Source organism: Phacochoerus africanus, chromosome 15 (genome assembly GCF_016906955.1).
Source record: "Phacochoerus africanus isolate WHEZ1 chromosome 15, ROS_Pafr_v1, whole genome shotgun sequence".
In the NCBI taxonomy this organism is placed as follows: Eukaryota; Metazoa; Chordata; class Mammalia; order Artiodactyla; family Suidae; genus Phacochoerus; species Phacochoerus africanus.
In genome coordinates, this window is record NC_062558.1 from 59,053,548 (window position 1) to 59,081,251 (window position 27,704).

Sequence of the window (27,704 nt, forward strand, 5' to 3'; positions counted from 1 at the left end):
TGCTGCTATATAGCACTGGGAACTATATCTAATCACTTGTGATCAAACATGATGGAGGATAATGGGAGGAAAAGAATATATATATGTATAACTGGGTCATTTTGCTGTACAGCAGAAATTGATAGAACATTGTAAATCAGCTACAATGTAAAATTTTTTAAAAAGAAAAGAATTATAAAAAAAGAATACATATGTGTATATAATACATATATATTATATATATATAATGGAATTACTTTGCTCTGCAGCAGAAATTAACACAATATTGTAAATCTACTATAATTTTTAAAAAAAGATTAATTCACTTTTTCAGAAACGTCTTCTTGTTCTGGCGTCTTTTTCCATTTGGTCATTTTGGGTTCGAGTTGGCCTTTACTTTACTTACAGAAATGTGTACCCTTCACAGCAGTGCCAGGTTGATGCTCAGAGGAGCTGGGGATCTGTCTGGCATCCTGTGCTAGGACCTCCCAAGGGGGAGAGGAGTGTGCAAGGGCAGGGCCAGCTCTCTTTCTGGTGTCTGCTGCAGTGCGAGGACTTCCTTAGGCTAGTTTGTAATTCTTATTTTATACCTCTCCCCATTTCCCTAAAAACAGGTTAAATTTCCGTGCGTATCCTTCAAGGATTTCCTCATCCATATGGAGCAGAACTGAATTTGATGAGGTTTGCGGATAGGTTATCATTAGCGGTGTTTATTTGATGTCTTGGTCATAGAAGTAAACAAAGCACAAATCTAGTTGTAAGAGTGGTTACTGCAAAAGTGTCAAGTCACAACACAATCAATCTTTGTTGTTGTTTGTTTTTTTAGGGCCGCGCTTTCGGCACTTGGAGATTCCCAGGCTAGGTGTCGAATCAGAGCTGCAGCTGCCAGTCTACACCACAGCCACAGCAACACAGGATACGAGCTGCGTCTGCAACCCACACCACATCTCAGCAACACCGGATCCTTAACCCACTGAGCAAGGCCAGGGATCAAACCTACATCCTCATGGATGCTGGTCAGATTTGTCAACCGCTGAGCCACGACGGGAACTCCACAACACAATCAATCTTGATTTGAAAAAAAGAAGCCATTCTTTAAGTTGATCAGGGCCAAAGAAGGCCCTGTGTTTAGTATGAAAAGTTCATTTACATATGACCTTGTGCAAGAGCTTGGAAATAAAAGAATCGGACCCTGATTCTCTCCTCGACGTAATACGTTGTACAAGTTGTTGTCAGCCGTCTCTCAAATATTAGTTGGGATTCTGCATTTCTATCATGTTTCCTCTTCCAAGATGGGAGCTGAATTACCACATCTTACTAAAGACTATGAGCGTGAATGAAAGACGCCACGCTACCCAGCCACGTGTCTTCTCTGTTCTCGTTCTTTCTTTTAAACCAAACCCAATAAACTAGAAACCGAAACAAACACTGGAAATGCAAGGTGCCCTTTGGTCTCTAGGATTCAAGGTTCACCTTTTGTTCAAGACACAACTCCAGGATCTTTCACTTTGGGAGGCTCTGTTAGAGATTCCTTGACGTGGATTATTCAGGCAGCCAGCCTTTCAGACACCAAAGCCTGAGGTTCACCTGAACGTTGAATGACTTGCTTAGGACTCCGGTTAGGGTGGAAGACAAGAGTTAGTTTTCTTGATGTTTTGATGTATCCTACTGCACTGTGTGATTTCTGATTAGGTCTTTGGCGGTATGCATAGAAAAACACTTGGAATTTGTGTAAGTTCATGAGCAAAAAATTGTAGTGTCTTGGCATTTTATTTTTAAAAAGCGCAATACAATGTAAATCTCAACTTACTAAATTTGACCAATAATTTAGCATATTCAGGAAATCCAGAATAATTTCAACTTGTTTAGATAAGAGAGATGAATTTTGCTATGGGGGAAGGAGATGATTTAAAATATAAGGGAGTTCCTGTGGTGGCACAATGGAAATGAACCCGACTAGTATCCATGAGGATGCGGGTTCTATCCCTGGCCTTGCTCAGTGGGTCAGGGATCCGGTGTTGCCATGAGCTGTGGTGTAGGTCAAAAACGCAACTTGGATCTGGCATTGCTGTGGCTGTGGTGTAGGCCGGCAGCTGCAGCTCCGATTCAACGCCTAGCTTGGGAACTTCCATATGCCCCAGGTGCGGCCATAAAAAAAAAAAGAAAAAGATAACATAATACAAGAATAAAAGTCAAGTTTACTGGTAAATAGATAACCTCTGCTTCACCTCCTGTAACAGGCATAAGCATCTGTTTAGGATGCTTTGTTTGGTTCCTCCTTTCTACCCTCAAAGAGTAGCACCACCATCCATTTGGTTTCCCAAGCCCAAAAGCAGGACATTGGTCTTGGTTTTTCTCTCTCTCTCCATCCCAAGCTCCAAGTACTGTTGGTTTGACAGGTGAGAAATGACTTTCACCCAGTATTGCTGTGGAGAAGAATGTTCTGGGTTCCAGTCTTTGTGTGGGGCTTGCTCCCTCCTCTATCCCCTCCCCGCCAGAAATTTAGGATCTTTTCTTCTAAATCATTTTTTAAATTGACATATAGCTAATTTTCAATGTTGTGTTAGCGTCAGGTCTATGGCAAAGTGATTCAGTTATATACATTCTTTTTCAGATTCTTTTCCATTATTGGTGACTATAAGGCATTGACCATAGTTCTCTGTGCTTATACAATAGGTCCTTGTTGGTTATCTATTTTATACATAGTACTGTGTGTATATAATAACCCCACACTCCTAATTTATAGGATCTCTGCTTTAACCCAGGAATAGAGACTTTTTTTTTTTTTAATTTCCTTGGAGTATAGTTGACTTAACAATGTTGTGTTAGTATCAGGTGTACAGCAAAGTGAAACAGTTACACATACATATATCATAACATGTCTTGATTCAGACCTTTTTTTCATTCCTTTCACTGAGTGCTCTGAGGACCTTCAAATCTGGATTTACTATTTTTTAGTTCTGGAAATTTTCTTGTATTATTTCCTAATTATTTCTGACCCACCTTCTTCTCTCCTCTCTTCCTCTGTTTGGTAAATGTTAGGCTTTTTGGACTGAACTTTAATTTTCTTCTGTTTGCTCTTCTACAATTTTTTTTTTTTTTTAGGGCTGCACCCACAGCACATGGAGGTTCCCAGGATAGGGGTCAAATTGGAACTATAGCTGCCGGCCTACACCACAGCCACAGCAACACAGGATCTGAGCTGTGTCTGCAGCCTACACTACAGCTCACAGCAACACTGGATCCCCAACCCACTGAGCAAGGGCAAGGATCGAACCTGCATCCTCATGGATTACTAGTCAGATTTCTTTTCCTCTGTGCCACCGCAGGAACTCCCCTCTTCTACATTTTGACAGAGTTCATCAGTTTACCTTCCAAATGTCTTACTAGATTTTCTGTTTTGAATTTTAGCTATCTTGTTTTTAAATTTCAAATGTTCCTTCTCTTTCTCTGAGGGTGGTGAACCTCACAGTGGAGTGATGAGGTGGCTTCCATCAGCTTGTCCTTACTCTGCAAAGAGATCTCTGTTCTTTGTGGGGTCATCCTGAACTGGTTTGGAGGAAGGAGGAGCCACCCGGGGTCTTGTTTCTAGTGAGGCTGTTACTTCACCTTCTGTTTTCAACTGTGCTTTTCTGGGATACCTCCCGGCCTTAACGCCATCCTTTTAGGTTGGGTTCCCTAGACCATGGCTCCTGCCCCCCTAGAGGTGGGGATGAGTATTACCTGCCTGGGCCAGGTGAAGAATGAAACCCCAGGGTCACACTTTTCTCTGTTCACTCCTTCCCTCTCCCTTCCAACATCTGTGGCACCTAATGCTTCCTGTTCCTGCACCTGTTCATGTGTGCAAGGGGAGGGTCATGCTTCTTCATGGCCTTCTCTCTGCACACCCTTAGGTTTTGCCTTTTTCTGCTCAACCCTTGGCATCCTCCCATTTGCCTTCCATCTTTATATACTGAGTTTTGGTGTCTCCAAGCTTGGCTGGTGGTTGTTTGTTTCTGGGTTTCATTCTCTTTGTTCTTTTGGTATGATTTTGAGAAGAGGCTGAATAGTTTTCCTCCACCATGTTGACAATGGAAATCTCCTTTTTAAAGAGAGATCGATACCTCACTACCCTCTTAGATTTCTTAGAGGGTGAATATGAGAAAGTTATTATGTTGACTTTGGAATGTCTGAGGGAAGAGGCACTGACTTCATCAGTGTGGTAAGTTGGGAAGATTTACCCTGACTCTCAAATTTGAGGCTCGCTCTTGCATCCCTGCCATACAGCACCAAATGGCTCCATAGCCTCACTTTGGTTCAGTCTATGGTACTGTGTACATGGTGTAATTGGTGGGAACTTAGGAAGATCTGACTTAAATCATATTTTTTAGGTTGAAAGGTCTTAGGTCCCTGACTGGTCATTTGAGCCCACAGGAGAACACTCTGGGAGATGACCTTGTGGGAGCCGTGGCACTAATTCAAGGGAGTGACCGTGGTAACTAAAACCACAGTGAATTTGATGGGATGGCCACTCGGGTTTTTCTTGACTGTGCCAGCTTTTGCTAAGTTTGCTTTTCACTTTTCTCAGATTCCACAGAAAGGGTAACATGTGACTCTGACTCCTGATGATACACTGTACCTTCAAATATCTGCTCAGATTATGTATGAGATGTTTTTAGTGAGTTGAAGTTTACATTATCACTCATGTTCAATGTGAATTAGTCCATGTATGCAGATTGATTATTAAATCCAGGGCTGTCTAAGAAGTTTGCCGACAATCTGGAAAGACAGAGCCTCTGCCTGAAGCTCCTGACAGCGGCATCTGTTGCCCAACAGAGCCTCAAGCATGAGACTGGATCCTTCTGATCCATGCTGGCTGATGAACAGACAAGGTCACCGCCAGCCAGGGATGTTCCCGTGGGTGGATGGCTCTACCTCCACATCCAAGAGCTCCGAGATGCTGGGACACAGCTGTGAGTGAGCTGTGCTGATGGCTCAGCACCGAGTTCCCTCCTCACCTGCTCTCCTTGGCCCAACAGAGGGTGTTCAGAGCTCTGCCGGATTCCCATGGTGGAGTACAAGCTAGACAGCGAGGGCACGCCCTGCGAGTACAAGACCCCCTTCCGGAAGAACACCACATGGCACCGAGTGCCCACGCCTGCCCTGCAGCCGCTGCCCAGGGCCTCCCCAGTCCCCGGCACACCCGACCGGCTGCAGTGCCAGCCGCTGCTCCCGCAGAACCAGGCCGCCATCCCCCGCAGCACCTCCTTTGACCGGAAGCTGCCCGATGGCACCAGGTAATGAATGCCCTTGGCACCCTTTCCTCAAGGTCAGGCCCTGTACGGCACTGCAGGTGGGGACTGCTGGTGGTTGGAGGGACTTTGCTGTGGCCTCAGCAGTTCCAAGTTGGCTTGTTCCAACCAAGTTGGCCGGTAGGGTGGCTGGGTGAACCGTAGATGCTGTGGTGCTTGGGGTCCAGCCCACCCCTGGCCCAGCGATGCCACCCCCAGGGCCATGGCTGTCCCTCTGCACTGTGACTCTCGTGTCAACCTGCTCTCCAAAACACCTTGGGAAAGATACCCAAGAAGTTATGCTGCAGGAGCCTCTAGATCAGTATAGACAGTTTTGAATATAAAGAAAGCAAAACTGTCAAATCGGCAATTAAATCCCATCATCCTCACAGGTGCAGTATTTTAAGAGGTCCTAAGAGCATTAGCGTTTCTTTGCTTTTTTCTCTCTCATTTTAAGCAAAATGAGTTGAGTTTAACATTAATTTTTTCCAGGAGTTCCCATGATGGCACAGTGGAAACGAATCTGACTAGGAACCATGAGGCTGCAGGTTCGATCCCTGGCCTTGCTCAGTGGGTTAAGGATCCAGTGTTGCCGTGAGCTGTGGTGTAGGTCACAGACATGGCTGGGATCTGGCGTTGCTGTGACTGTGGCGTAGGCTGGTGGCTACAGCTCCAATTCGACCCCTAGCCTGGGAACCTCCATATGCCTTGGGTGTGGCCCTAAAAAGACAAAAAAACAAAAACAAAACAAAAAAATTAATTTTTTCCAGAGTTCCCTGGTGGCTCAGCAGGTTAACAACCTGGCTGAGTCACTGATGAGGCATGGGTTCAATCCCTGGCTGAGGAGCTTCCACATGCCTCGGGCTAGGCCAAAAAATTAATAATTAATTAGTTAATTTAAAAATAAAATTAACTTTTCTATGAGATAATGCAGTTGTTTGAAAGTTAAATGCAACAGCGTTAGTAGCTGGTAAGAGTCAGGGGCCTCGTCCTTCCCAGAGGTGGTTTTAAGTGAACAAATAGATTTTTTTCTGTTGTTAATTCCCACTCCTTTCGTTTTAGGTTTCATGTAGCTTCCAAGCCATGGAGACACCATGAGTTTCTTCGTAATGTCTTGTCAGGCTCTGGTCTAACAGAGAGGACACTGTAAGCAGATGCTGGGCCAGGCTGTGTGCTGATGTTACCTTGGCCTGTTACTTAGCCTCTCCTGGCCTCCAGTTTCCTCTCTGAAAAAGAAACTTAGTAATAAGAGAGACCTCCACAGGACATCAGGAGGCTTGAGTCATTCAGTAGATGTCCACCTCGGAGTTCCCGTTGTGGCACAGTGGAAAGGAATCTGACTAGCATCCATGAGGATTTGGGTTCCATCCCTGGCCTTGATCAGTGGGTTAAGGATCTGGCGTTGCTATGAGCTGTGGTATAGGTCACAGACTCAGCCCAGATCCCACAGTGCTATGGCTGTGGTGTAGGCTGGCGGCTGCAGCTCTGATCTGATCCCTAGCCTAGGAATTTCCATATGCTGCAAATGCAGCCCTAAAAAGAAAAAAAAAAAAAAGGAGGGGGGGAGAAAAGCAGTGCTTAAAACCATTCCAGGCACATAGAAAACCACAGCCTGGCTATGTACTAATAACAAACAGTTAATGAGATTAAACTATAGGGTCCCCCTTCCCTTTTTCTAGTTTATTCTTCTAAAAATAAGTATGGGAATGATGTTACTTTAATTGAACACCAAAACATCTTGGCTCTGGGTCTCCTTTGCCGAAGGTTGGCTGAGTTTATAAACTTCCCATATTCTGGGAAATGCATGAGGTAGGTAGGCCAGGTACAGGGGGTCTACAGAACCTCCTTCATGAGCGCAGAATTTAGTAAATTATAGGGAAGGGTTCTAGTAGCAAAACGGCAACTTGACGAGCACATCTTCACAAGTGCATGTTCAGAAGTATTACTCGTTTTTATGTGTCAGAAATAAATAGGATGGCATTCCATAGATGCGCCAAAAGAAGTGGTTTTGCCAACTGTAGTGTTTTCTCTCTACGTAGGTTTGGTTTTATTTTATTTTATTGTCTTTGCAGGGCCATACCCACGTCATAAGGAAGTTCCCAGGCTAGAGGGTCAAATCTGAGCTGTAGCCTCTAGCCTAAGCCACCACCACAGCAACGCCAGATCTGAGCCACATCTGCAACATAACCACAGCTCACAGCAACGCCAGATCCTTAACCCACTGAGTGAGGCCAGGCATCAAACCTGTGTTCTCATGGATACTAGTCAGATTCTGGATTTGTTTCTGCTGAGCCACTACAGGAACTCCTCTGCATAGGTTTTAAGTAGAGAACCAAAACATACCTTGCATTAAGTTTCATAGCAAGAAGTAGTGATGTTTTCATAATTCTGTGTTCTGGGGGATCCTACTGCTGTTCCTCCTGTTTCGCTGGAGTCATGTGTGCTTGAGATCTATTAAGGGTGAAGGCTCATTCCTGCCATGTGTCTTTCCTATAATCAGTCACCACCCACAACCCACCTGAAATCTCACGGCATCACCCATTCTTAGAGTATTTGCCCAGGACTGCAATGCGTGTGTCTCCCTTTTCTTTGTCATGGGAAAAGTGAATTCATTTGTAAAACACCACAAGCCAGGTCATGATGCTGTTGGCCCCCAGGCGCCTCAGTGGCCTGTTAATGATGCTGGTCAACATTTCAGGAGTTCGCCCAGCAACCAGTCATCCTCCAGCGACCCCGGCCCTGGCAGGAGCGGACCCTGGAGGCCACAAGTTGGACACGACGGGTATGACTCCTTTGTACCTTCTGCGGGCCCCTGGGGGGACATTCAGAAGCACTTACTGTGCACGTGCTGTGCAGGAGGCCACTGGGGGATAGAAAAAAGCAGGTGGGCCCCTGATAGGTCGCTCATCCAGTCCAGACAGCTCACCATTTCTGTGGAGGTGGCATTCGCTTGTACTTGGAGCTTGTCCATTTTTTCTCTTTAATAAGGGAGGGTCTTTTCTGTACACATGAAAATGAAGGATGTGGAGACCCCCTGGGCCAATGCCTGTGGGAGTTTCTCTTCACTGAAACTGCTGACGAGGAGTCAGTTCACAGCCTCTCTCCCAAATACTTCTCTCTCCGAAACATAGCCCAGAATCAGAGAAGACAGGTTTATTTAGCATTTGGCACGTCTTCTCTGCCTCCTGTTAGAGCAAGTGGAAGCTGGGCGCAGGGCCGGCCCTTGCAGTGGGTGCGCATGCTGCGTCCAGGAGCCTGGGAACGCTTGGGATGGGACACAGAACTGCCCGATACAATAACTCAGGGAAACGTTCCTATACTTCAGGGAGGAGGGGGGTCCCGGGGCCTTGGCTGTGCTTTTCCCAGAAGATGCTCCCGGCACCAGTGTTTCTGTGTTGTTGCAACCCAGTCTCGCCTCTGGCATTCGAAGGAGCTGCTGCACTGATCGAGCCGAGAAAATGGCCAGGTCAGCGGGGTGGTCTCTCCCTGGCACCCCCCTTCCTTCTAATTTGGGCTGAGAAGTGGAGATTTGCAGGCTGTTACATGCATTCCCCACCTTAGATCATGGAGGGGAGTCTTAAATGTTGCATATAAAGATATTTTTCTCAGTTGAGATGCGTTTTAAACATAGAAGGAAATTTTCCACAGTTTCTTTTGGAAGAGCGAATTGTCATAATTGGAATTTTCATAAAACCTGGATGTGGTCTAGCACCAATTTCTTTTTTCCGTAAAAACGTTGATATAAAGCAGCATCAACGCACAAGAGAAACAGCAACCACAGAAGCAGTGAGCCTGTTCTTAGCCCATCAGGGACGAGCCGTCCAGTCCTTCCACCTGCCTGGCATCCGCCGCCCTCTTTATCTGTAAATGGCGTCATCCAAGTACCTTATTGACCCAGTGGTGAAATGAGAGCCCCGTTCAGGATGCTCTGAGCCTCTCCACAAACACTGCATTTCTATCTGCTGGGAGAAAGCTTCTGAGTAGGGATCCCCTGCATTGCCCTGCTGGGAGCCAGCACACACAGGGGCCACCTGTGGCGAGGTTGGTGTTGGTGGTGAGGTGTGCTCAGCACTGTGTCCTTTCCAGGTGCCAGTCTCCCCTGCTACTGGAGCACCAGGGCTCCAGCCCTTTGGAATGTGAAGGGTCCAGGGATCGAGAGGATACTGCTGAAGGAAGCAGACACTCGGGTAACAAGGAGTCCCCGCCCCCCCGGCTGCCCCTCCTCTTCCTGCCCCTCCTATTCATGCTTTCCTGCCACGTGAAAGAGCATGCCCAGGCCTCCCAACATCTGTTGGGGATGCGGTTGGGCTGGGTGGTGGCTCTGCTGCCTGGGAAATGCAGCGTTAGGATTATGGTGACGCTTCTGCCTGCTCTGGGGGCATGATCCATGGGTAGGATCCGAAGGCCCTGGACCATGGCCCTGGTCACGTTCATCTAACCATCGGTCGGGCACTTCTGGGTTTCTCTGCTCCTTTGTTAACACTGGAAATTAGATCATCAAGCCTTCTCTCTTTGTGGGACAGAAACCAAATGGCACGGCCCACCTTCCAAAATCTTGAGTTCCTATAAAGACCGAGGCCTGCAGAAGGACGGAGGCTGCAAAGACTCCCCCAACAAGCTCTCCCACGTAAGTCCCTCCCCTCTGACCCTCTTGGCACACGTGATGGGTTAGCATTGCTCCTGAGGGCTCTCAGTGGTGTCATTTACTTCACAAGGCTCTTGGGTCAAGTAAAAATAATAATTAAATAAAAAGTTAAGGTTCTTTTTTCCCCCTTGATTTATAAAGAACCTCAAAGAAAGGTCATATAGGAGTTCCTGTTGTGGCTCAGCAGGTTGGGAACCCTGACATAGTGTTCGTGAGGATGCCAGTTTAATTCCTGGCCTCGCTCAGTGGATTGGATCTGGTGTTGCCGTGAGCTGGGGTGTAGGTTGCAAGACACGGCTCAGATCTGATTTGCTGTGACTGTGGTGCTAGCTGGCGGCTGCAGCTCTGATTCGACCCCCAGCCTGGGAACTTCCATATGTCACAGCTGCGGCCATAAAAAGAAAAAAAGAAAAGAAAAGAAATTACTGGCAAAGCCTAGAGTATATAGCCTTAGCCCCTGATCCTAGCTGCTGTTAATCTGTTACGCATTATCTGCTCATGGGTGTAGTACAGAAGCTGGAAGTTCCTGAAAAGTAGGGTGTGTGGTCAGAGCTGCCCTGGCCCCAGAGCTGGCTGCCCAGGGCACAGCCATATCCCATGCCCAGTGACATGAGCAACAGCCAACTAACAGGCATTGAAGTTTCCACAACGTGGCTTTGTTTCCTTCTTGCAAAAAATAAAAGATGAGTCATGGAGGTGACTGTAGCTCAGGGAAACAGAGCACCCAGTTAAACGAGAAAATGGCAGTTGTGGCTGTTGCCAAATGAAGCCACCTTTGCCAGGTAGCTCAGTTCTCAGAATTTGCAGGTGTTTTATCAGCTCCAGACCTGAGTTCTTCCTTCCACCTCTGCGGGTTGTTGGTGAGCTCTAGAGCTGAGTGCTATGTGGGAACATGTGGCATCTTTCCCCTACCTGTGCCCCGACATTGTCTGGAACCAGCCTTACGAAGCCGATTGATTCTACCTGCTTGTGGAGGCAGGGGCTAGAGTGACCTTGAGAATATTGCTCTTTGATACAAAGGGCAGGGGGATTTGCTGAAGGATCCAATAGGACGGGAGGAAGGGCCAGACGACGTGAAAATAGATCAGGGCTCGGCTGGCTCTCCTTACTCCCCAGCCCTTTGCTGACCATTAGTTTTACGAGGCTAAGAAGAGGGGCTGTGTCAGTATGGAACATCAGTCAGATGGGGACATGTACCCCATTCTCTTGGCTTCATGTTCCCAGCATCTGAGAGCACTCCTGTTTCCTGTAACAAGCACCCCACCTCTTAAGCCCCGGGCGGCTCTCACTTGGAAAGTGGCTTGTGCCCCCTCTATGCTTAGTGGTGCAAAATGCCTCTACATGTGTCAGCTGGTTGGGTCACCACATCAATCACTGGGTCAGTGTAATCAGCACAGAGGGGGCCGAGCGACTAACTGCCTGCAGTCCCACCACTGTGATTCAGACCCAGGCCTTCTGCCTCAAACCCAGGCCTGGCACTGTCATTTGTCATAGGGGCATTTTCTGGATAAAATGCTGCTCTCCTTTTTTTTTTTTTATTAATTTCCCACATACATTCCCAGCTCCTGTAACCTTCATTGATTACTTTCTGGTTAGTGACATGGTGACAGCACTTTTGTGCATTGTGTACAAATAATTGGACAAAGATTTGAAAAGGTACCCATGTATCTTAAGATGAATTATGGGAGGAATTATGACCCAGGGACTTATGCATAAAACCAGGGTATTTTTATTTTTTATTTATTGATTGATTTGCATTCTTTAGGGCCACACATGCAGTGTATGGAAGTTCCCAGGCTAGTGTTCGAATTGGAGCTGCAGCCACAGCAATGCGGAATCCGAGCCGTATCTGCAACCTGCACCGCACAGCAACGCCCGATCCTTAACCCACTGAGCGAGGCCAGGGATCAAACCCTCATCCTCATGGATACTAGTCGGGTTCATTCCCACTGAGCCACCACAGGAACTCCCCAAACCAGGGTAATTTTAAAAAGTAAATCTGTTCCTTGCCTCCTGTGGATGAGTGAGTGGCAAGGGTTCTGGTGAAGTCATCTGGTTTGTAGCTTCGTGCGTCAGGTTGAGAGTCATGGCTTCATAGAAACGCCAAGTGTAGGGTTTGTTGAAATCCTTCCCATTTCTCTTTCTTCTCAAGATTGGAGAGCAAAGCTGCTCCAGCCACTCCAGCAGCAACACACTGTCCAGTAACGCCTCCAGCACCAGCGACGACAAGCACTTCGGGTCTGGGGACCTGATGGACCCAGAGCTCCTGGGGCTAACCTACATCAAAGGCGCTTCCACGGACAGCGGTATCGACACAGCTCCATGCATGCCTGCCACGGTCCTGGGCCCTGTGCACCTGCCTGGCAGCCGGTCCCTGGTCCATGGACGGCCAGAGCAGTGGGCTGACGCCGCTGACATCCCGGGGCCCGATGATGAGCAGGCCAAGCTGTACGCTGTCCACAGCTATGTGCCGGCCATCTCCACCAGCGGGGCCACTGACGGCAGCCTGGGTGACCTCAGCGAGATCTCCTCCCACTCCAGGTGAGAGCCTCCTGGCACCTGCTCCTGGCACCTGGGTACCGTCACCTGCAGGGGTGGGGGCAGGGGCCTGAAGTAGAACACAGTGCACCTGAGAGCCTTATCACCCATGAGCCAGACTGCCAATGAAATGCTGGTTTCTGGAATCTGAAATTTGCATGTTAACAAGTTTGTGATTATAGGAGTTCCTTTTGTGGCTCAGCAGTAACGAACCAGACTAGTATCCATGAGGATGCTCACTCAGTGGGCCTCGCTCAGTGGGTTAAGGATCCATCGTTGCTGTGAGCTGTGGTGTAGGTCACAGATGCAGCTCGGATCCTGAGTTGCTGTGGCTGTGGTATAGGCTGGCAGCTGCAGCTCCAATTCGAACCCTGGTCTGGAAAGTTCCATATGCCGTAGGTGCAGTGGTAAAGGAAAAAAATGAATGAATAAATAAATTTAGCCTTTGGAACACTTCTGCCTGTCTGTCCCCTGACCCATGGGGGAGGGCTGGAGAAAAGGAGATTTTAAAGTTGGTTTTAATGTATTTTAAATTTTAAACTGTTCAAGTATTTTTACTAGCTGCATTAATATTTTATATTTAAAATAAAATGTGAAATGTCTGTGTGTGGAGGCAAAAGGAACTTCACTTGCTAGCGCACAAGGGACCCCCTCTCCAAACCTAGTGGCAATGAGACCCTGCAGATCCCGAAATGCCGGGGTCCAGCCTGGGGCACGTATGTCTCTGGTGATGAGTGTCGTCGGCCCTCTGCTCTGCTCAGTTCAGACTGTGTGTGGGCAGCTTGGAGCTGAGCCCCCACCACCACCCCCGCCCCGGGGTTGTGACTGGGAGTGGTCCAGAGAGCAGAAGAGCAGAAGCATCTCTTAGGAGCTGAGCACCTGGCTGGTCACCCCTCCCCGCAAGTACTGACTCCCTCCCTGTTTGAGCTGCTTCTTAGCGCTCACCTCTGGCTAAGCCAGTTGGTGCCCATTGTGTACCTCCCCCAGGTGATGCCACTTGTCTCCCCTTCATTGGAGGGCAAGTAGGAGGTACACAGGGTCAGCTCTTCTTGGGTCACAGGTCCAAGAGCCCAGATCCATACCTGGCATACTCTTTTTCTTTTTTCTGTTTTTTTTGGCCTCACCCATGGCATATGGAAGTTCCCAGACCAGGGATCAAATCCACACCACAGCAGAGACCTAAGCTGCTGCAGTGACAACGCTGGATCCTTAACCTGCTGCACCACAAGTGAACTCCTTTTTACCTGTCCTATTTCTCTTTTATTTTCATTTTTTTGTTGTTTTTTAAAGTTTTATTGAATTATATAGTTCATTTACGATGCTGAAATAATTTCTGCTGTACAACAAAGTGATTCGGTTATTCACCTACACATATCCATCCTTTTTCATTTTTTAAAAATGTCTTATGGAAATATAGTTGATTTAAGATTTTGTGTTAGTTTCAGGTGTACAGAACAGTGGTTCAGATATATATATATATATATATACTCTTTTTCAGATTATTTCCCGTTATGGGTTATTACAGGATATTGCAGAGTTCCCTGTTCTATACAGTGGGTCCTTGTTGGTTATCTAGTTTATATATAGTAGTGTGTATGCTTTAATCCCAAACTCCTATTTTATCCCTCCTCCCTTTTCCCCTTTGGTAACCATAAGTTTGTTTTCTAGGTGTATGGGCCTATTTCTGTTTTGTAAATAAGTTCATTTGTATCATTTTTTTTGTAGATTCCACATATAAGTGATATTACATGATATTTGCCTTTCTCTTTCTGACTTACTTCACTTAGTATGATGATCTCCAGGTCCATCCCTGTTTCTGCAAATGGCATTATGTTGTCCCTTTTTATGGCAGAGTAATATTGTATACATGTACCACTCTTCTTTATCCATTCCTCTGTTGATGGACATTTAGGTTGTGTAATACTCTGATTCTGGTTTTTTAACACTAACCCCACTGCCACCCTTGCCAGCCCCACCGTACACACACATGCTCCCAACAGCCATCCAGGAATAAAGCAAATAAGGAATTGGATATACGGTGTGATTCCAGGATTGCACTGTGGGCAGGAAAGGAGGAGTTAAAACTCTTTAAGACAGACCACACTGGTGTGAGGAGAAAATGAGGGGGAATGAAGGGGTATGCAGTTACTATTAAGCAACACAAGCTTATCCCTAGCCTACTTTCTTCTGCTGCTCAGTGCTTTTAATTCAGCGAACCGTTTTGGTTTTTGGTTTGGATTTTTTTTTTTCCTGTGAGGGCAGGGCACTTAGATAAGAGCTCCGAATACAAAGCAGTATTCATATTAGCCTAACTAAGGCTTTGCAAAGTGAAATAAATCCACTGCAAAAAACCACAATGAAACAACAACAAAAAACACCCACGTTCTGGATTCTTTTGTAAACAGCTCATGTGATTATCTCTTGTTTACCCCTATTCATGTCATCATACTCTCAGTACAAAGGATTGGAAGTTGGCAGTGAAAGTCTAAAATAAGAACTTGAGTCTAGAAGGAAGGGATTCATGAAAAAATCCTTATTGCCAACATTCTAGAATGTTTACCAGCTTCCAAGAAAATCTTTACAATGGTGCTGCGTCTGCTAAACAGAGGCTTTTACCATATTGCTCATCAAATGGACTCAACACGTTCGTTCTAGAGTTTAAAATATTTTACTGTTGGGACAAAAGACACTTTTCATCGAGCCTGAATTAGGATAATACATTTTATAAAACAAATGGGAAAACACATGGCGCTTGTGACCACACTGTCATCAGTCACAACAGTCTCAAAAAAAATGTTTCCTTTGGTGATTTCAGGGTAGACGTTTGCATAGCATATGCAGCATATTAATTATGTTAGACTTTGGGTACCCTGGACTTTAACTATTAAACATCTAAGGGATAATCAAAAGCTTTTAAACGCATAATGTCCACATAGCTAAAGGCAGCACACAGTCCTTCACTGGGCTCTGAATGGGGAAACTAAAGCCATCAGTGTGCCTGGGAAACTGGGTGACGAGCATACAGACCCTGTTGGATAACGGTATTGCGTTTGAACCTGAGCTTCTGGGCCTGGTCATCCTGTTGTTGCTATGCGGGAGCTCGTCCTTATTCTTAGGAAATAGATCTTGAAATATAGCCGTGTGATGTCATAAAGCTCACAGCTCCTTTCCAGGTGGTGCCGTGAGGAATCTCTGTAGAAGGGAGCGCTGGCAAGGTGGTAACAGCGAGGGGTCTGGATGGGGTTGGGGGTGGAGTGTCTCCCATCTTTCTACCTTTTCTGTAGATCTGAAGTTTGTCAAAATAAAACGCTTAAGGGGAAGATTATGGGCCTTCAGAGCCCATCCCCGGGGCGTGGAGTTTTCATGAGGGGGGGGTGAGTTCACTGACCGGTGTCCACCCAGTAAAGGGAAAATGATCATTAGCACCGTCTCTCGGTGCCTGTTTGGTCACTCCTCTTTTACTCCTTAGGTGACTCTGCAGCAGGGGAAGGCACTAGAACACCTTCCCCAGGGCCCAAACCTAGACCCCACATGAAGGGAGCCTCAGTCCTACTCAGGAATACCAGACCTACCACCAGCAGCCCAGTGATTCAGAGGCATAGACAGAGGAGGTGTTTTATTTGTTGTGTGTTTTAATTTCTCAAATGCTATGGGGTCTCCATCATGCAAAGACCTACAAATAGATTGACTGACTACTTCCTTTTTTTGTTTAGAACTGCTGTGAAAAGTCCATTTTAATATTTTTTCTTTTCTTTTTCTTTTTTCTTTTTTTTCTTTTTTTCCCTTTTTCTATTGAATGACACTTGGCTTTTATACATAGGTTTTTTTTTTTTTTCAGTCAAAGTATTTACTGGTTAGAGATTTCAGAATAAGATGGCATTTCATCACACCATTGTCACCCGAGAAACCCTGTGATAAACTCTTTCAGTAGCAAGAACTTGTGACTAATTCTTTCATGCATCACTTTTTAAAAGAACTAACCACATTTATGGCATGCTTAGCTTGTGTCAGGCACTATTCTAAATGCTTCACTGATACTAACTCGGGTAATCTTCAAAGCAGCCCTCTGAGGTGGGCCATTTTACAGATGAGAAAACTGAGGTTAGTAAACTTGCCTGGGGTCTCCCACTGCTAAGGGACCACAGTCTGGCCCCAGAATCCTTGAGGTGCACCCGCGTGTCGAGTTTTCTGAAAGTGCTATTCACCTGCTTTCCTCAGCTCTGCTGCCAGAATTGTAATTGAAACATCTAAAACTTTGTGGTTTCTGTTTTTTTCTTTGTTTTTTATGGCTGCACTCATGGCATATGAAAGTTCCCAGGTTTCCAGGCTAGGGGTCAAATAGGAGCCACAGCTGTCAGCCCATGCCACAGCAATGCAGGATCCAAGCCGTGCCTGTGACCTACACCACGGCTAATGGCAACGCCAGATCCTTAACCCACTGATCAAGGCCAGGGGTGGATGCTAGTCAGGTTCGTTAACCACTGAGCCACGACAGGAACTCCCCATCAGACAGTCTCATTTTTTGCCAATCTGGAGTGTGCCATGATATTCCCTCTCTCTCTATGTGTGTGCGCGCACACGTGTGTGTGTGTGTGTGTGTGTGTATGAGAGATACTTATAATTGAGTTGAATTATAATGTGTGTTAGTTTCAGGTGTACAGCAAAGTGAATCAGTAACCCATATACATATATCCATTCTTTTTCAGATTTTTTTCCCATATAGATCATTACAGAATACTGACTAGGTTTTCCCACTGGGGTGGGGAGAAGATAAATTAGCGGGTTGAGATATACATATACACACGACTATATATAAAATAGATAGGCATTCCTGTTGTGGCTCAGCAGAAATGAATCTGACTAGCATCCATGAGGATGGATGGCCTCACTCAGTGGGTTAAGGATCTGGCATTACCATGAGCTGTGGTGTAAGTCGCAGACGCGGCTCAGGTCCCGCGTTGCTGTGGCTGTGGCGTAGGCCGGCGGCTACAGCTCTGATTGGACCCCTAGCCTGGGAACTTCCATATGCCACAAGTGCCCTAAAAAGACAAATAATAATATTAATAATAATAAAACAGATAACCAACAAGGACCTACGTGATATTCTGCTATGGTTTGCACTGGCATTTATCTGGTGGCAGCTGAGGTTGAACCCCTTGTCTAATATTTATTCTCTATTTGTGTTTCTTTTCTTCTGAAGCATGAGAATGGTGCTCATTTTTCTGTTAGACATTCCCTGGCCATGCTTTTAACATCCTTCTGGCCACAGACATACAGTTTGCAGGGGGTCCTCCTTGGCCTGTGGGAAATGGAGTATTCTAACCAGGTGTGGGTCAGAAAGACGGCCATGTGGGACACCCTCTGCCTGACTTTGCTCACTGAGAAGGACAGAGTCAAGTCTAGTGGCCCCGAGTTGGGCAGTGTGCCCGCAGCTGAGATCTGACCCCATCTCAGCTTCTGTCTGTTTTCTCCCCAGTGGCTCCCACCATTCAGGAAGCCCCTCCACTCACTGCTCTAAAAGTACCGGGTCTCTGGATACTTCCAAAGTCTACATCGTGTCTCACAGCAGTGGTCAACAGGTCCCTGGGTCCACGACCAAGCCCTACCACAGACACGGGGCAGTGAACAAATACGTCATCGGCTGGAAGAAGTCGGAAGGCAGCCCGCCACCCGAGGAGCCCGACATGCCTGAGTGTCAGCGGTAAGGCATCCTGGCATCCTCTCTCTGCAGCAGTGGCCTTTAGGGCATTGACTAAGCTAATGTGTCTCCACCTCCCCCAGTAGGAACAGATGTCCCAAAAAGGAAACATCTAGAAACCTCTTTGTAGAACTCTTAAAATGTTGGCCTTTATATCAGTCTTTTAAAGTCTTTTCTTCCCTTGATGTTTTCATGTAAAATTAAAATGAATCTCTGTTTCTGGTTTTTATATTCAACAAGCTGTCAGTAGGGAGTTTCCACTGTGGCACCGGGGGTTAAGAATCCAAGTGCGGGAGTTCCCATTATGGCTCATCGGGTTAAGAACCTGACGAGTATCCACGAGGATGTGGGTTTAGTCCCTGGCCTCACTCAATGAGTTAAGGATCCAGTGTTGCCGCACTGGTCACAGATGTGATGTGGATCTGGCGTTGCTGGGACTGTGATGTAAACTGGCAGCTGCAGCTCCAATTCGACCCCTAGCCCAAGAACTTCCATATGCCACAGGTGTGACCCTAAAAAGGAGGGAAAAAAAAAAAAAAAAAAACTCCAACCGCAGAGGTTCCCTAAAAAGGAGGGAAAAAAAAAAAAAAAAAACTCCATCCGCAGAGGTTTGGCTCACTGCAGAGGTATGGATTTGATCTCCAGCCTGGTACAGTGGGTTAAAGGGTATGGCTTGCTGCCGCATCAGTATAGGTCACAGCTCCGATTTGATTCCTGGCCCAGGAACTTCCATATGCTGCAAGAACGATCATAGAAAAAAAGAAGAGAAAAAATATACATATTCCTTCACAATAGGAAAGTCACGGCCAAGGGCTATTGATGACGTGCATGTAGATTCTGCAGATAAGTTCAAGGACAGTGTGAATGTGCACAGAGCCTGTGCATGTGTTTCATAAAGTTGCCGTTTAAGGGACAGCATGAAGGAAAAAGCACCTTACCTCATTTTAGCATGGCGTTGATTTCCCTTTCAGTTATCAGGTTTCACAGGGCCAGGTAGGGAGGGACTGTTTTTTATCTGTTGGGAAAAAAGAAAGGAGGAGAAAACTCTGACACCTCATTCCATAACACGTGTGAAAACTATGCCGATATGTCTTTGAAGAGACAAGTGTAAGAAATCACATTTCACGAATGCAAAGCAAGACCGGTCAGGGTGGTTTTCTTATTTTATTTTATTTTATTTGTCTTTTGTCTTTTTAGGGCTGCACCTGCACATATGGAGGTTCCCAGGCTAGGGGTCTAATCAGAGCTATAGCTGCCGGCCTACACCAGAGCCACAGCAACACGGGATCTGAGCTGCATCTTTGACCTGCACCACAGCTCACGGCAACGCCAGATCCTTATCCCACTGAGCGAGGCCAGGGATCGAACCTGCAGCCTCATGGTTCCTAGTCGGATTCATTTCCGCTGCACCACGATGGGTACTCCAGGTTTTCTTATTTTTTAAAAGACAGCCTTACAAAACCTTCATGTACATGAAGCGAGGAGGTCACTGTGTGCTGCTGTGTCTGCGTGTGTCAGTTGGGTCATCAGATGTGTATATTGTGTATAGGGGGCTGGGGGCTGCAGTGGCTTTCAGAGAGCTTTCTAGATCTTAAGCATTGTCTATGAACTAGTATCGCTTTTCTTAAACATGTCTGGCATGATATTGCCTCCTAAAAAATAATTTTAGTGCTAATATTGAACATGGAATCTTTCTGTTTAAAAAAAAAGATGGGAAGTTCCCATTGAGGCTCAGCAGGTTAAGAACCCGATTAGTATCCATGAGGATGTGGGTTCAGTCCCTGGCTTCGCTCAGTGGGTTAAGGATCTGGCGTAGCCATGAGCTGTGATGTTGGTCAGATCCTGAGTTGCTGTGGCTGTGGCATAGGCCTGTAGGGGCAGCTCTGATTCTACCCCTAGCCTGGGAACTTCCATATGCTGCGAGTGTGGCCCTAAAAAGAAAAAAAAGAAAAAAAAGTGGGGGGAATTCCCTGGTGGTCTTGTGGTTAAGCAACTTCAGTGCTTTTACTGCTGTGGCCCAGGTTCAATCCCTGGTCCAGGAACTAAGATTCTCACAACAAACTGCTGCACATTGTGGCTTTAAAAAAAAAAAAAAATGCATCATGCCAATAATTGCAAATGAGTCACTTATAGGAAAATCTTGAGATAAAGACCTGTTCTGATCATAAATGCAAGTGTGCCCATGGTAACATTGGTATTTCTGTCTGATGGAATCTTTGGAGTGCATTGCAGAGGTCCATCCTGAGCCTTGTAAGCTCCCCGAGTTATTTGTAGAAACACTTTCCTTGTTAGTGTGAGGCTGGATTTCAGCTGAGGGCCTCCCAAAGGGCTAGAGAAGGATGAACTCTTCTTAGCAGAGAGCCCCCAGTGTTTGTGCTTGTTTTTAGGGCCGCACCTGCAGCCTATGAAAGTTCCCAGGCTAGGGGTTGAATCAGATCTGCCACTGCCAGCCCACACCACAGCCACAGCAATAAGGGGTCTGAGCCACATCTGGGACCTACACCACAGCTCACAGCAAGGCCAGATCCTTAACCCACTGAGTGAGGCCAGGGATCAAACCTGCATTCTTATGGTTACTAGTCAGATTCGTTTCCACAGCACCACAACAGGAACTCCCAAATTCGTGTATTTTTAACCCTGATTTAGTGGCATTGACTTTAATAAAAGTCAGTGTGGGGAGTATTGTGAGCAGAGAGGTTATTTCCTCTTATCACAGCAGGTTAGTGCTGGGACTCAAACCCAGGCCTCCCAGGCTTCTGACCAGGGCTCTTCTCGGTGGGCCCTGCTCATCCCATCCAATGTAGCCACTGTTTAATGTGGATGTGATAAATGCATCAGGACAGCCGACCTGCAGGACCACACCAACTCTATTTGAAATTCTGTCAGATAGCATGTCACCCAGTCACTGTAGATATGCTTAGAAACAGATGTGAGACTACGGCCAGGTGAGTTTGTGCACCGGTGTAAATTAGGGAATATCCTTGACTCATTGTACACCTTGCTCCCATGTTCAAGTCCTGCCATCCTACAAGCCAGCCAGATCTTCAGTCACATTTAAGAGATTTTAAAGCTGCTTCCCTGGTCACTGTATTCACATCGTCAGCACTGCTGGTGCTTCCAGAGCCGAGAAGTTCAGGAACCTACCCCAGGAGCAAAGCGAGAACAGCAGTGCTTTAAGATATATTCTTTCTAATTTTCAGCATGCCTGTGAGTTGTGTATCCTAATAATTTCCCAGTGAGCCGTCCCACAGTGACGAGACAGACTTGCTTTAGAATAGTGTCGTTTTGGTGACACGGGACAGCGGCACACAGGTGTGGCTGCCACCGTGGGCCGTGGATGCCGAGAGCACCACTTTGCCAGGTCACGTGGCACAGATCGCCCACTTGCGCTCACAGTATGGCCCCGGGTTCTTCGCCTACTGTGTCTTCAGGAACATTCCCTGGCTCAGATGGGTCTTCCAGACCAAACTCTTTACACATGACTCCCCAGTTTTCTCCCTGGAAAAGAGCTGATAACAATAATTCAGCTCAACAGTCTTCTGTTGTCCATTAAGTACATTTCTTTTATATATATATATAGTTGATTTACGGTGTTGTGTCAATTTCTGCTGTATAGCAAAGTGATCCAGGCATACACGCACACACACACACATTCTTTCTCTCATATTATCTTTCATCATGTTCTATCCCAAGTGATTGGACCTCATTGCTTATCCATTCTAAATGTAATAGTTTGCATCTACTAACCACAAAATCCCAGTCCATAATTACAGGGGACAGCTGCTTTATTTATCCAAGCAGCTTGGCAAAATTGCTGATAATAAAAATGCTTGGCACAGGCCTGGATCGATTGCTCTTAAACACCAGGCTTTCTGCTCTCCGTGTTGCTGGGAGGACGTGACATGTGGTTGTCCAGCCCCAGGAGCAAGGCTCCCTCAAGTTCTGAAAAGCACGAGGTTTCCTTCAAAGAACACACAATAATCTCTGATGAATTATTGAAACTCTTGTTTTCTAACACAGATCAGGAAAGGGAAAACACACTCTTATTGGAAAAATTGGCTGCATGTTTTCTCATCCAGGGCTTTGGGGACCTGATTTCTTTCCGAATTATTCAGAAATCTCACGTTGCAGTCGAGCTCGTTTCACACATGGAAAGTGTTCCAGGGATCTGGAGGAAGTGCAGCAAAGGTGATGCAGCTGCACCATTCAGAGCTGGGTGTCTGTGAAAGTGATGGTCAACGCTGGTTACCGGATTTTAATTCTTCAGGCTGCAGGTGCTGCACAAAACAACTCATCTTAGTTTCCCATCTGGTTTGTGGCCACAGGCTCTACGGGGAGATGGAGCTCCTGTCTACGGCGGTGCCACAGCAGACCGTGGTGGGCGATGCTGTTCCGGAAACTCAGCACGTGCTGTCGAAAGAAGACTTTCTGAAACTGATGCTTCCCGACAGCCCCTTGGTGGAGGAGGGGAGGAGAAAGGTTAGCACCTTGGGTGGGGCTTTCATGTTCCGGGAAACACTCAGGAAAAGCCTCAAGAGACACCAGCCGCCCCCCCCCCCCGCCCCCCGAAGTCTCCCTTGGGTGGTTTTTCTCGTGATCCTCCCCATAGCTGTCTGTCCGGTCAGCTGTTTTCACTCTTATTCCACCAGGAAAGCAGAGTAAGCCTGAGGACGTCAGAAAGGGCAGCTTTCCAGGTGGACAGAGGGAGCCAGAGGCAGGTAGGCCTGGCCTCCAATCTCAGCTCCTGCCACTGTCAGGTGTGATTTTGTGCAGGTGACCTCTAGGCCCAGTGTCATTCTCTGAAAAAAGAGAGGCAACAAGAAATGTACTGCAGAGTTACAAGCAAAGATAACCCACACAGCACATAACGGGTGATCAGAAACAGTAGCTGTTACTCTTCTAATTACTCATTAGAATGAGTATGTAATGGTATGTCATTGTAATTTTTTAGGGTTTTTTTTTTTTTGGTCTTTTTGTGTTTTTTTAGGGCTGCACCCTCAGCATATGGAGGTTCCCAGGCTAGGTGTTGAATCGGAGCTGTAGCCACCAGCCTACACCACAGTCACAGCCACTTAGGAACTGAGCCACATCTGTGACCTATACCACAGCTCACAGCAATGCTGGATCCTTAACGCACTGATCAAGGCCAGGGATAGAATGCGTGTCCTCACAAATGCTAGTCGGGTTCGTTAACTGCGGAGCCACAATTTTTTTAAAAAGTCCAATTTACTATTAAGAAAAGAAATTGTAGCTGCTGGGAGTTCCCTGGTGGCCCAGTGGGTTAAGGACCCAGCATGGTCACTACTGTGGTTCAGATCATTGCTATGGGGTGGGTTTGATCTTTTGCCTGGGAACTTCTGCATGCTTTGGGTATGGCCAAAAAAAGCAGTAGTAGCTGTTAAAATTCACACCACCCGACTTTCACTCTGGAACTCTACCAAGCCAAGGATGGAGTTCTGCAAGCCATCCTGCTTACATGTAATCCTGTTCCAGAAACGGGCTGGAGCCAGGTCCTCCACTGCCTGCCGGGCTTTACGAAGAGGATGGAACCTGCAGTGAGATTGTCAAGCTGTGCGACACTCACAAGCGGCAGTCCCAAAGCAGTCCCCCAAACCAACCCCATGTTCCAAGGCACACCTCCGTCGCTAGGGAGCAGTCCCTCGTTACTGTTACTTAGGGTCCTGATTAGTTTTAGTTTCATGCTTTATTATTACGTCTCTTAAACCACTTTGGTAAGTGATGGAACATATGAAAAGGACACACAGGTAATCTAGCCCAGTCTCATCTTTTTGCAGGTAACTGAGGTGTTCCCATAGATATTTGGCGGCCAAGTCAGCAATGAAATGCAGGTCTTCTCCCCTCTATCCAGTGCTCTCTTGTCCAAATGAAAAGAATAAAGTCTGGCCTTGCCATATTGACTGTGGTCAGGGTAAACAGCAAGTCTTTCTGCTCCTGTCTTCCCTATAATAAAACAATGCTGCACAATTAACCTAATTGTGTTCTTAGACGAACACTCTAATTAGATCCTACCTCAAAGCTGCTTTAATCTAATGGGCCTGTAATCATGTTCTGATGAGCCCTCTGGCCGTGTGTGAAGAGGGAATCCCAGAAGAATTCAGTCAGAGTGAAGCTTTAAAAAAAAAATTGTATCGAATCCCATATATAACACTGTATAAACTGCAGTGTAGACTGTTGTTAACAAAAGCGCAAATAGCTTTCCTTTTCATAGGAATGAACTTTTTCCTTGACAGGTGTTTTTTTCCTTCGAAGACAAATCACCTCTTTTCGTAGTGTAAACTTGGTAGTTCACACACACTCTGGTTCCCATTCATCAGCTGGACAGACTTGACAGAATGGAGGGAACGTATACAATAGAAATATTTTTAGCCTTCTGGCTGCACTCACAAACGTAAATAGCCATTTCTATATTTGCTTGATGCAAACATTCTGGCTGTTACTATTATTTATATAAAAGGAATGTGGTTCAGAATATAGAAGAAGGAGAAGGAAATTCAGATTTGATTTCATTTTTCTTGAGTTTTTGACTACTTGCTTCTTTAGTAAGAAGTTTCGGGAGGTCCTGCCGTGGCTCAGCCGTAACGAACTCGGCTAGTACCCAAGAGGATATGGTTTCAATGCCTGGCCTCACTCCATGCGTTAAGGATCCAAGGTTGCCACGAGCCATGGTTTAGGTCACAGATGTGGCTCTGATCTGGTGTTGCTGTGCCTGTGGTGTAGGCTGGCAGCTACAGCTCCAATTCAGCCCCTAACCTGGGACTTCCATATGCCACAGTTGCAGCCCTGAAAAAAAAAAAAAGAATTTTCCTCCCTATCTGCTATTTAATGCACAATGACTTTAGTGCTTTCTGTAAATCTGGTTATGATTGATTATTATAACTCCATTTTCAACAACTGTAATAGACTTTTGCGAGTGAGACTGTAAAGCACAATAAGATTTTACTGGACCAATAACACCCTTGGTGGGGCTTAACTGCAGGGCTCAAGAATGAATATTACTCTTCTTATCCAGATGAGATTGAACCTTGCATGTAGTTGACTGGTACAGAAATTGCCTAATATGAAAATGTAGTCATTTCCAATTAAAGTCAAGCCAGCACTAGGTGTGGTTTTGAATAACTATTGCCTGAAATGGAAACCTGACGTATTTTCAGAAGCTGCCACAGTTCCAAGGTTATGGAGGTTCCATTTAACATTTCAGAATTAATAAAGCTGTGCATGTCTAATTTACGGTAATATTTCACAGAATGTCAAAGGAGGCAAACATCCAAATCCAATAACTGCAGGAAGCACTTGTGCATTTGCCTGGGTGACCCACGTGCCTGGTGTAGCCTCCCTGAGCTGAGGCTCTGCCCACTGGGGGAACCGCTCAGAGACCACTCAGAGATGCTCCCATGGTGGTGTGGCACCCCCACCCCTCGCCCCGAGTTACTCAGTGAGTCCCCGTGCTCGGCTTTCTGACATGTCTCTCCCCTCTCCCCTGTGTGAACTCCTAGTTTTCCTTCTATGGGAACCTGTCCCCACGGCGCTCGCTGTACCGCACCCTCTCGGACGAGAGCATCTGCAGCCATCGGAGGGGGTCTTCCTTCGGCAGCTCCCGAAGCTCCATCCTGGACCAGGCACTGCCCAACGACATCCTGTTCAGCACCACCCCACCCTACCACAGCACGCTGCCCCCCCGCACCCAGCCAGCACCCAGCCTGGGGAGCCTGCGCAGTAAGTGCCAGGGTGGGCCACCTGCCTCACGGGCTCGGCAGAGGGTCTCCTATGGGGACCTGGGTGGGGGGTCTTGGTTCTGTTTCAAACTTCACATCATTGGGTGATGTTTCTTTTTCTTTTTTTTTTGTAATTTTTAAATGTGATAAAGGCCCCCAGGAGGACATTTTTAAAGTTAAGCACCACTACCAACTTGGCAGAAAATTGAAAAACCCATAGTAAACATCTTGATTGAGTAAAATAGTGACCATTATACCTTAGCTCGGGTATACATCCATAAAGAAACAGCGTCTATTAAACCTGATTTTATGAAGAGAAAACTGTAGCACAGGGGTAGATTTTCCAGTGGGCAGCATCTAAGGAGGAAGGTTGGTTTTTTAAATTTTTGTGTCTCTTTCTTCTTGACCTTCAAGAGCTGATGATGGAGAGGGTGGTGGATGGCTGTCAGAACACCTGAGCCCCAGACCTGGCTCTTCCCACAGCAGCATGATGTCCTTAGGTTGTCACTTAGAGTCTCTGTATCCTATTCACCCCAATTTACTGGCCATGAATTGACTGGATAATTTCTAGATGATTTTCCTTCAAATCCTAAAACCCTTCATTTTTACATCATATTAGTTCCTTATTAACAAGTCAGTGTTAAAGGGTGATTTTTTTTTAAATTAGTTAGCTTTATTTCCTTTCTTCATAGTTAATTTCTATTGTATGGGAAGAATAAGGATTTAATCAGAAATATATTCATCGTCAGGTTTTTTTTTTTTTAATTTCATCATAGAAAGCATTATCTTTAGAACCAATTTGAACTTCATAATACACATGTAAGTCCCAGGCCAAATGAAATAAAAGTTCTAATAATCTTTCCGATGTTTAACATAATTGGAAATGAACCTAGCCTCATAAAATTCTTAATCTATTTCCTTAAGTAACAGAATATCCTACCCATTATGAAAAGTCCATTTGCCTGAATTGGCAAAACCCTCATACTCCCTCTTGGTAAAGGTATGAAAGTTCAGACAGACATAGTCTAATACCCGAGTATTTCTCCAAGTGTTTGTCCTTTTTTGTAAATAGATAACTTTAATGGCTACTTAAAAAGCTTTCTTAGAGTTCCTGTCGTGGCTCAGCAGAAACAAATCCGACTAGGAACCGTGAGCTTGCAGGTTCAATCCCTGGCCTCGCTCAGTGGGTTAAGGATCCAGCTTTGCCGTGAGCTGTGGTGTAGGTCACAGACTTGGCTCAGATCTGGCATTGTGGTGACTGTGGTATAGGCTGGTGGCTACAGCTCCTATTAGATCCCTAGCCTGGGAACCTCCATGTGCCACGGATGCGACCCTAAAAAGACAAAAAAAAAAAAAAAAAGCTTTCCTAAAACCAGTAAAACTCTTGTTATGTATTTCATTTAAAATGAGGTGTGATTGTGACATCTACGGCTTATGTGTTAAAGGCAGTACTTCCCTTCTTACGTTCACTTGGTTCCCTGTGAAAGACCTACAGCTTGAACAACACAGGTTAGAACTTCATGGATCCACTTTCCTGAAGACTTTTTCCAGTGTAAATACCACAGGACTACACGACCCACAGTTGGTCGAGTCAGGAAACGTGGCATTTCAGATACAAAGGCCAGTTATAAAATTATATGCAGATTTTCAACTGCACAGGAGGTCCATGCACCAACCTCCACATTGTTTACTGGGCCAGCTGTATATCCTTTTTTATTTTGGCTTCACTATTTTTCTTTCTTTCCTTCTTTTTTTCTTTTTTTAGGGCTGCACTTGCGACATATGGAGGTTCCCAGGCTAGGGGTCAAATCAGAGCTGTAGCCGCCAGCCTCTGCCACAGC

General features: G+C 46.1%; 1 protein-coding gene across 3 annotated transcripts in view; it reads left to right on the forward strand.

Annotated features, from left to right (window-relative positions):
• The window catches only part of SIPA1L2 (signal induced proliferation associated 1 like 2), a 232,180-nt gene that overhangs the window by 181,288 nt on the left and 23,188 nt on the right, over positions 1-27,704 (forward strand). For 2 of the 3 annotated variants that reach the window (XM_047760317.1, XM_047760319.1), the window contains exons 11-19: positions 4,998-5,255; positions 7,948-8,031; positions 9,336-9,436; positions 9,773-9,876; positions 12,047-12,435; positions 17,909-18,133; positions 22,456-22,609; positions 22,780-22,848; positions 25,645-25,864. In XM_047760317.1, coding sequence (XP_047616273.1) covers positions 4,998-5,255; positions 7,948-8,031; positions 9,336-9,436; positions 9,773-9,876; positions 12,047-12,435; positions 17,909-18,133; positions 22,456-22,609; positions 22,780-22,848; positions 25,645-25,864 — 1,604 coding nt within the window. The remainder of the gene's footprint in view (positions 1-4,997; positions 5,256-7,947; positions 8,032-9,335; positions 9,437-9,772; positions 9,877-12,046; positions 12,436-17,908; positions 18,134-22,455; positions 22,610-22,779; positions 22,849-25,644; positions 25,865-27,704) is intronic. The other variant, XM_047760320.1, reaches the window with a different exon arrangement.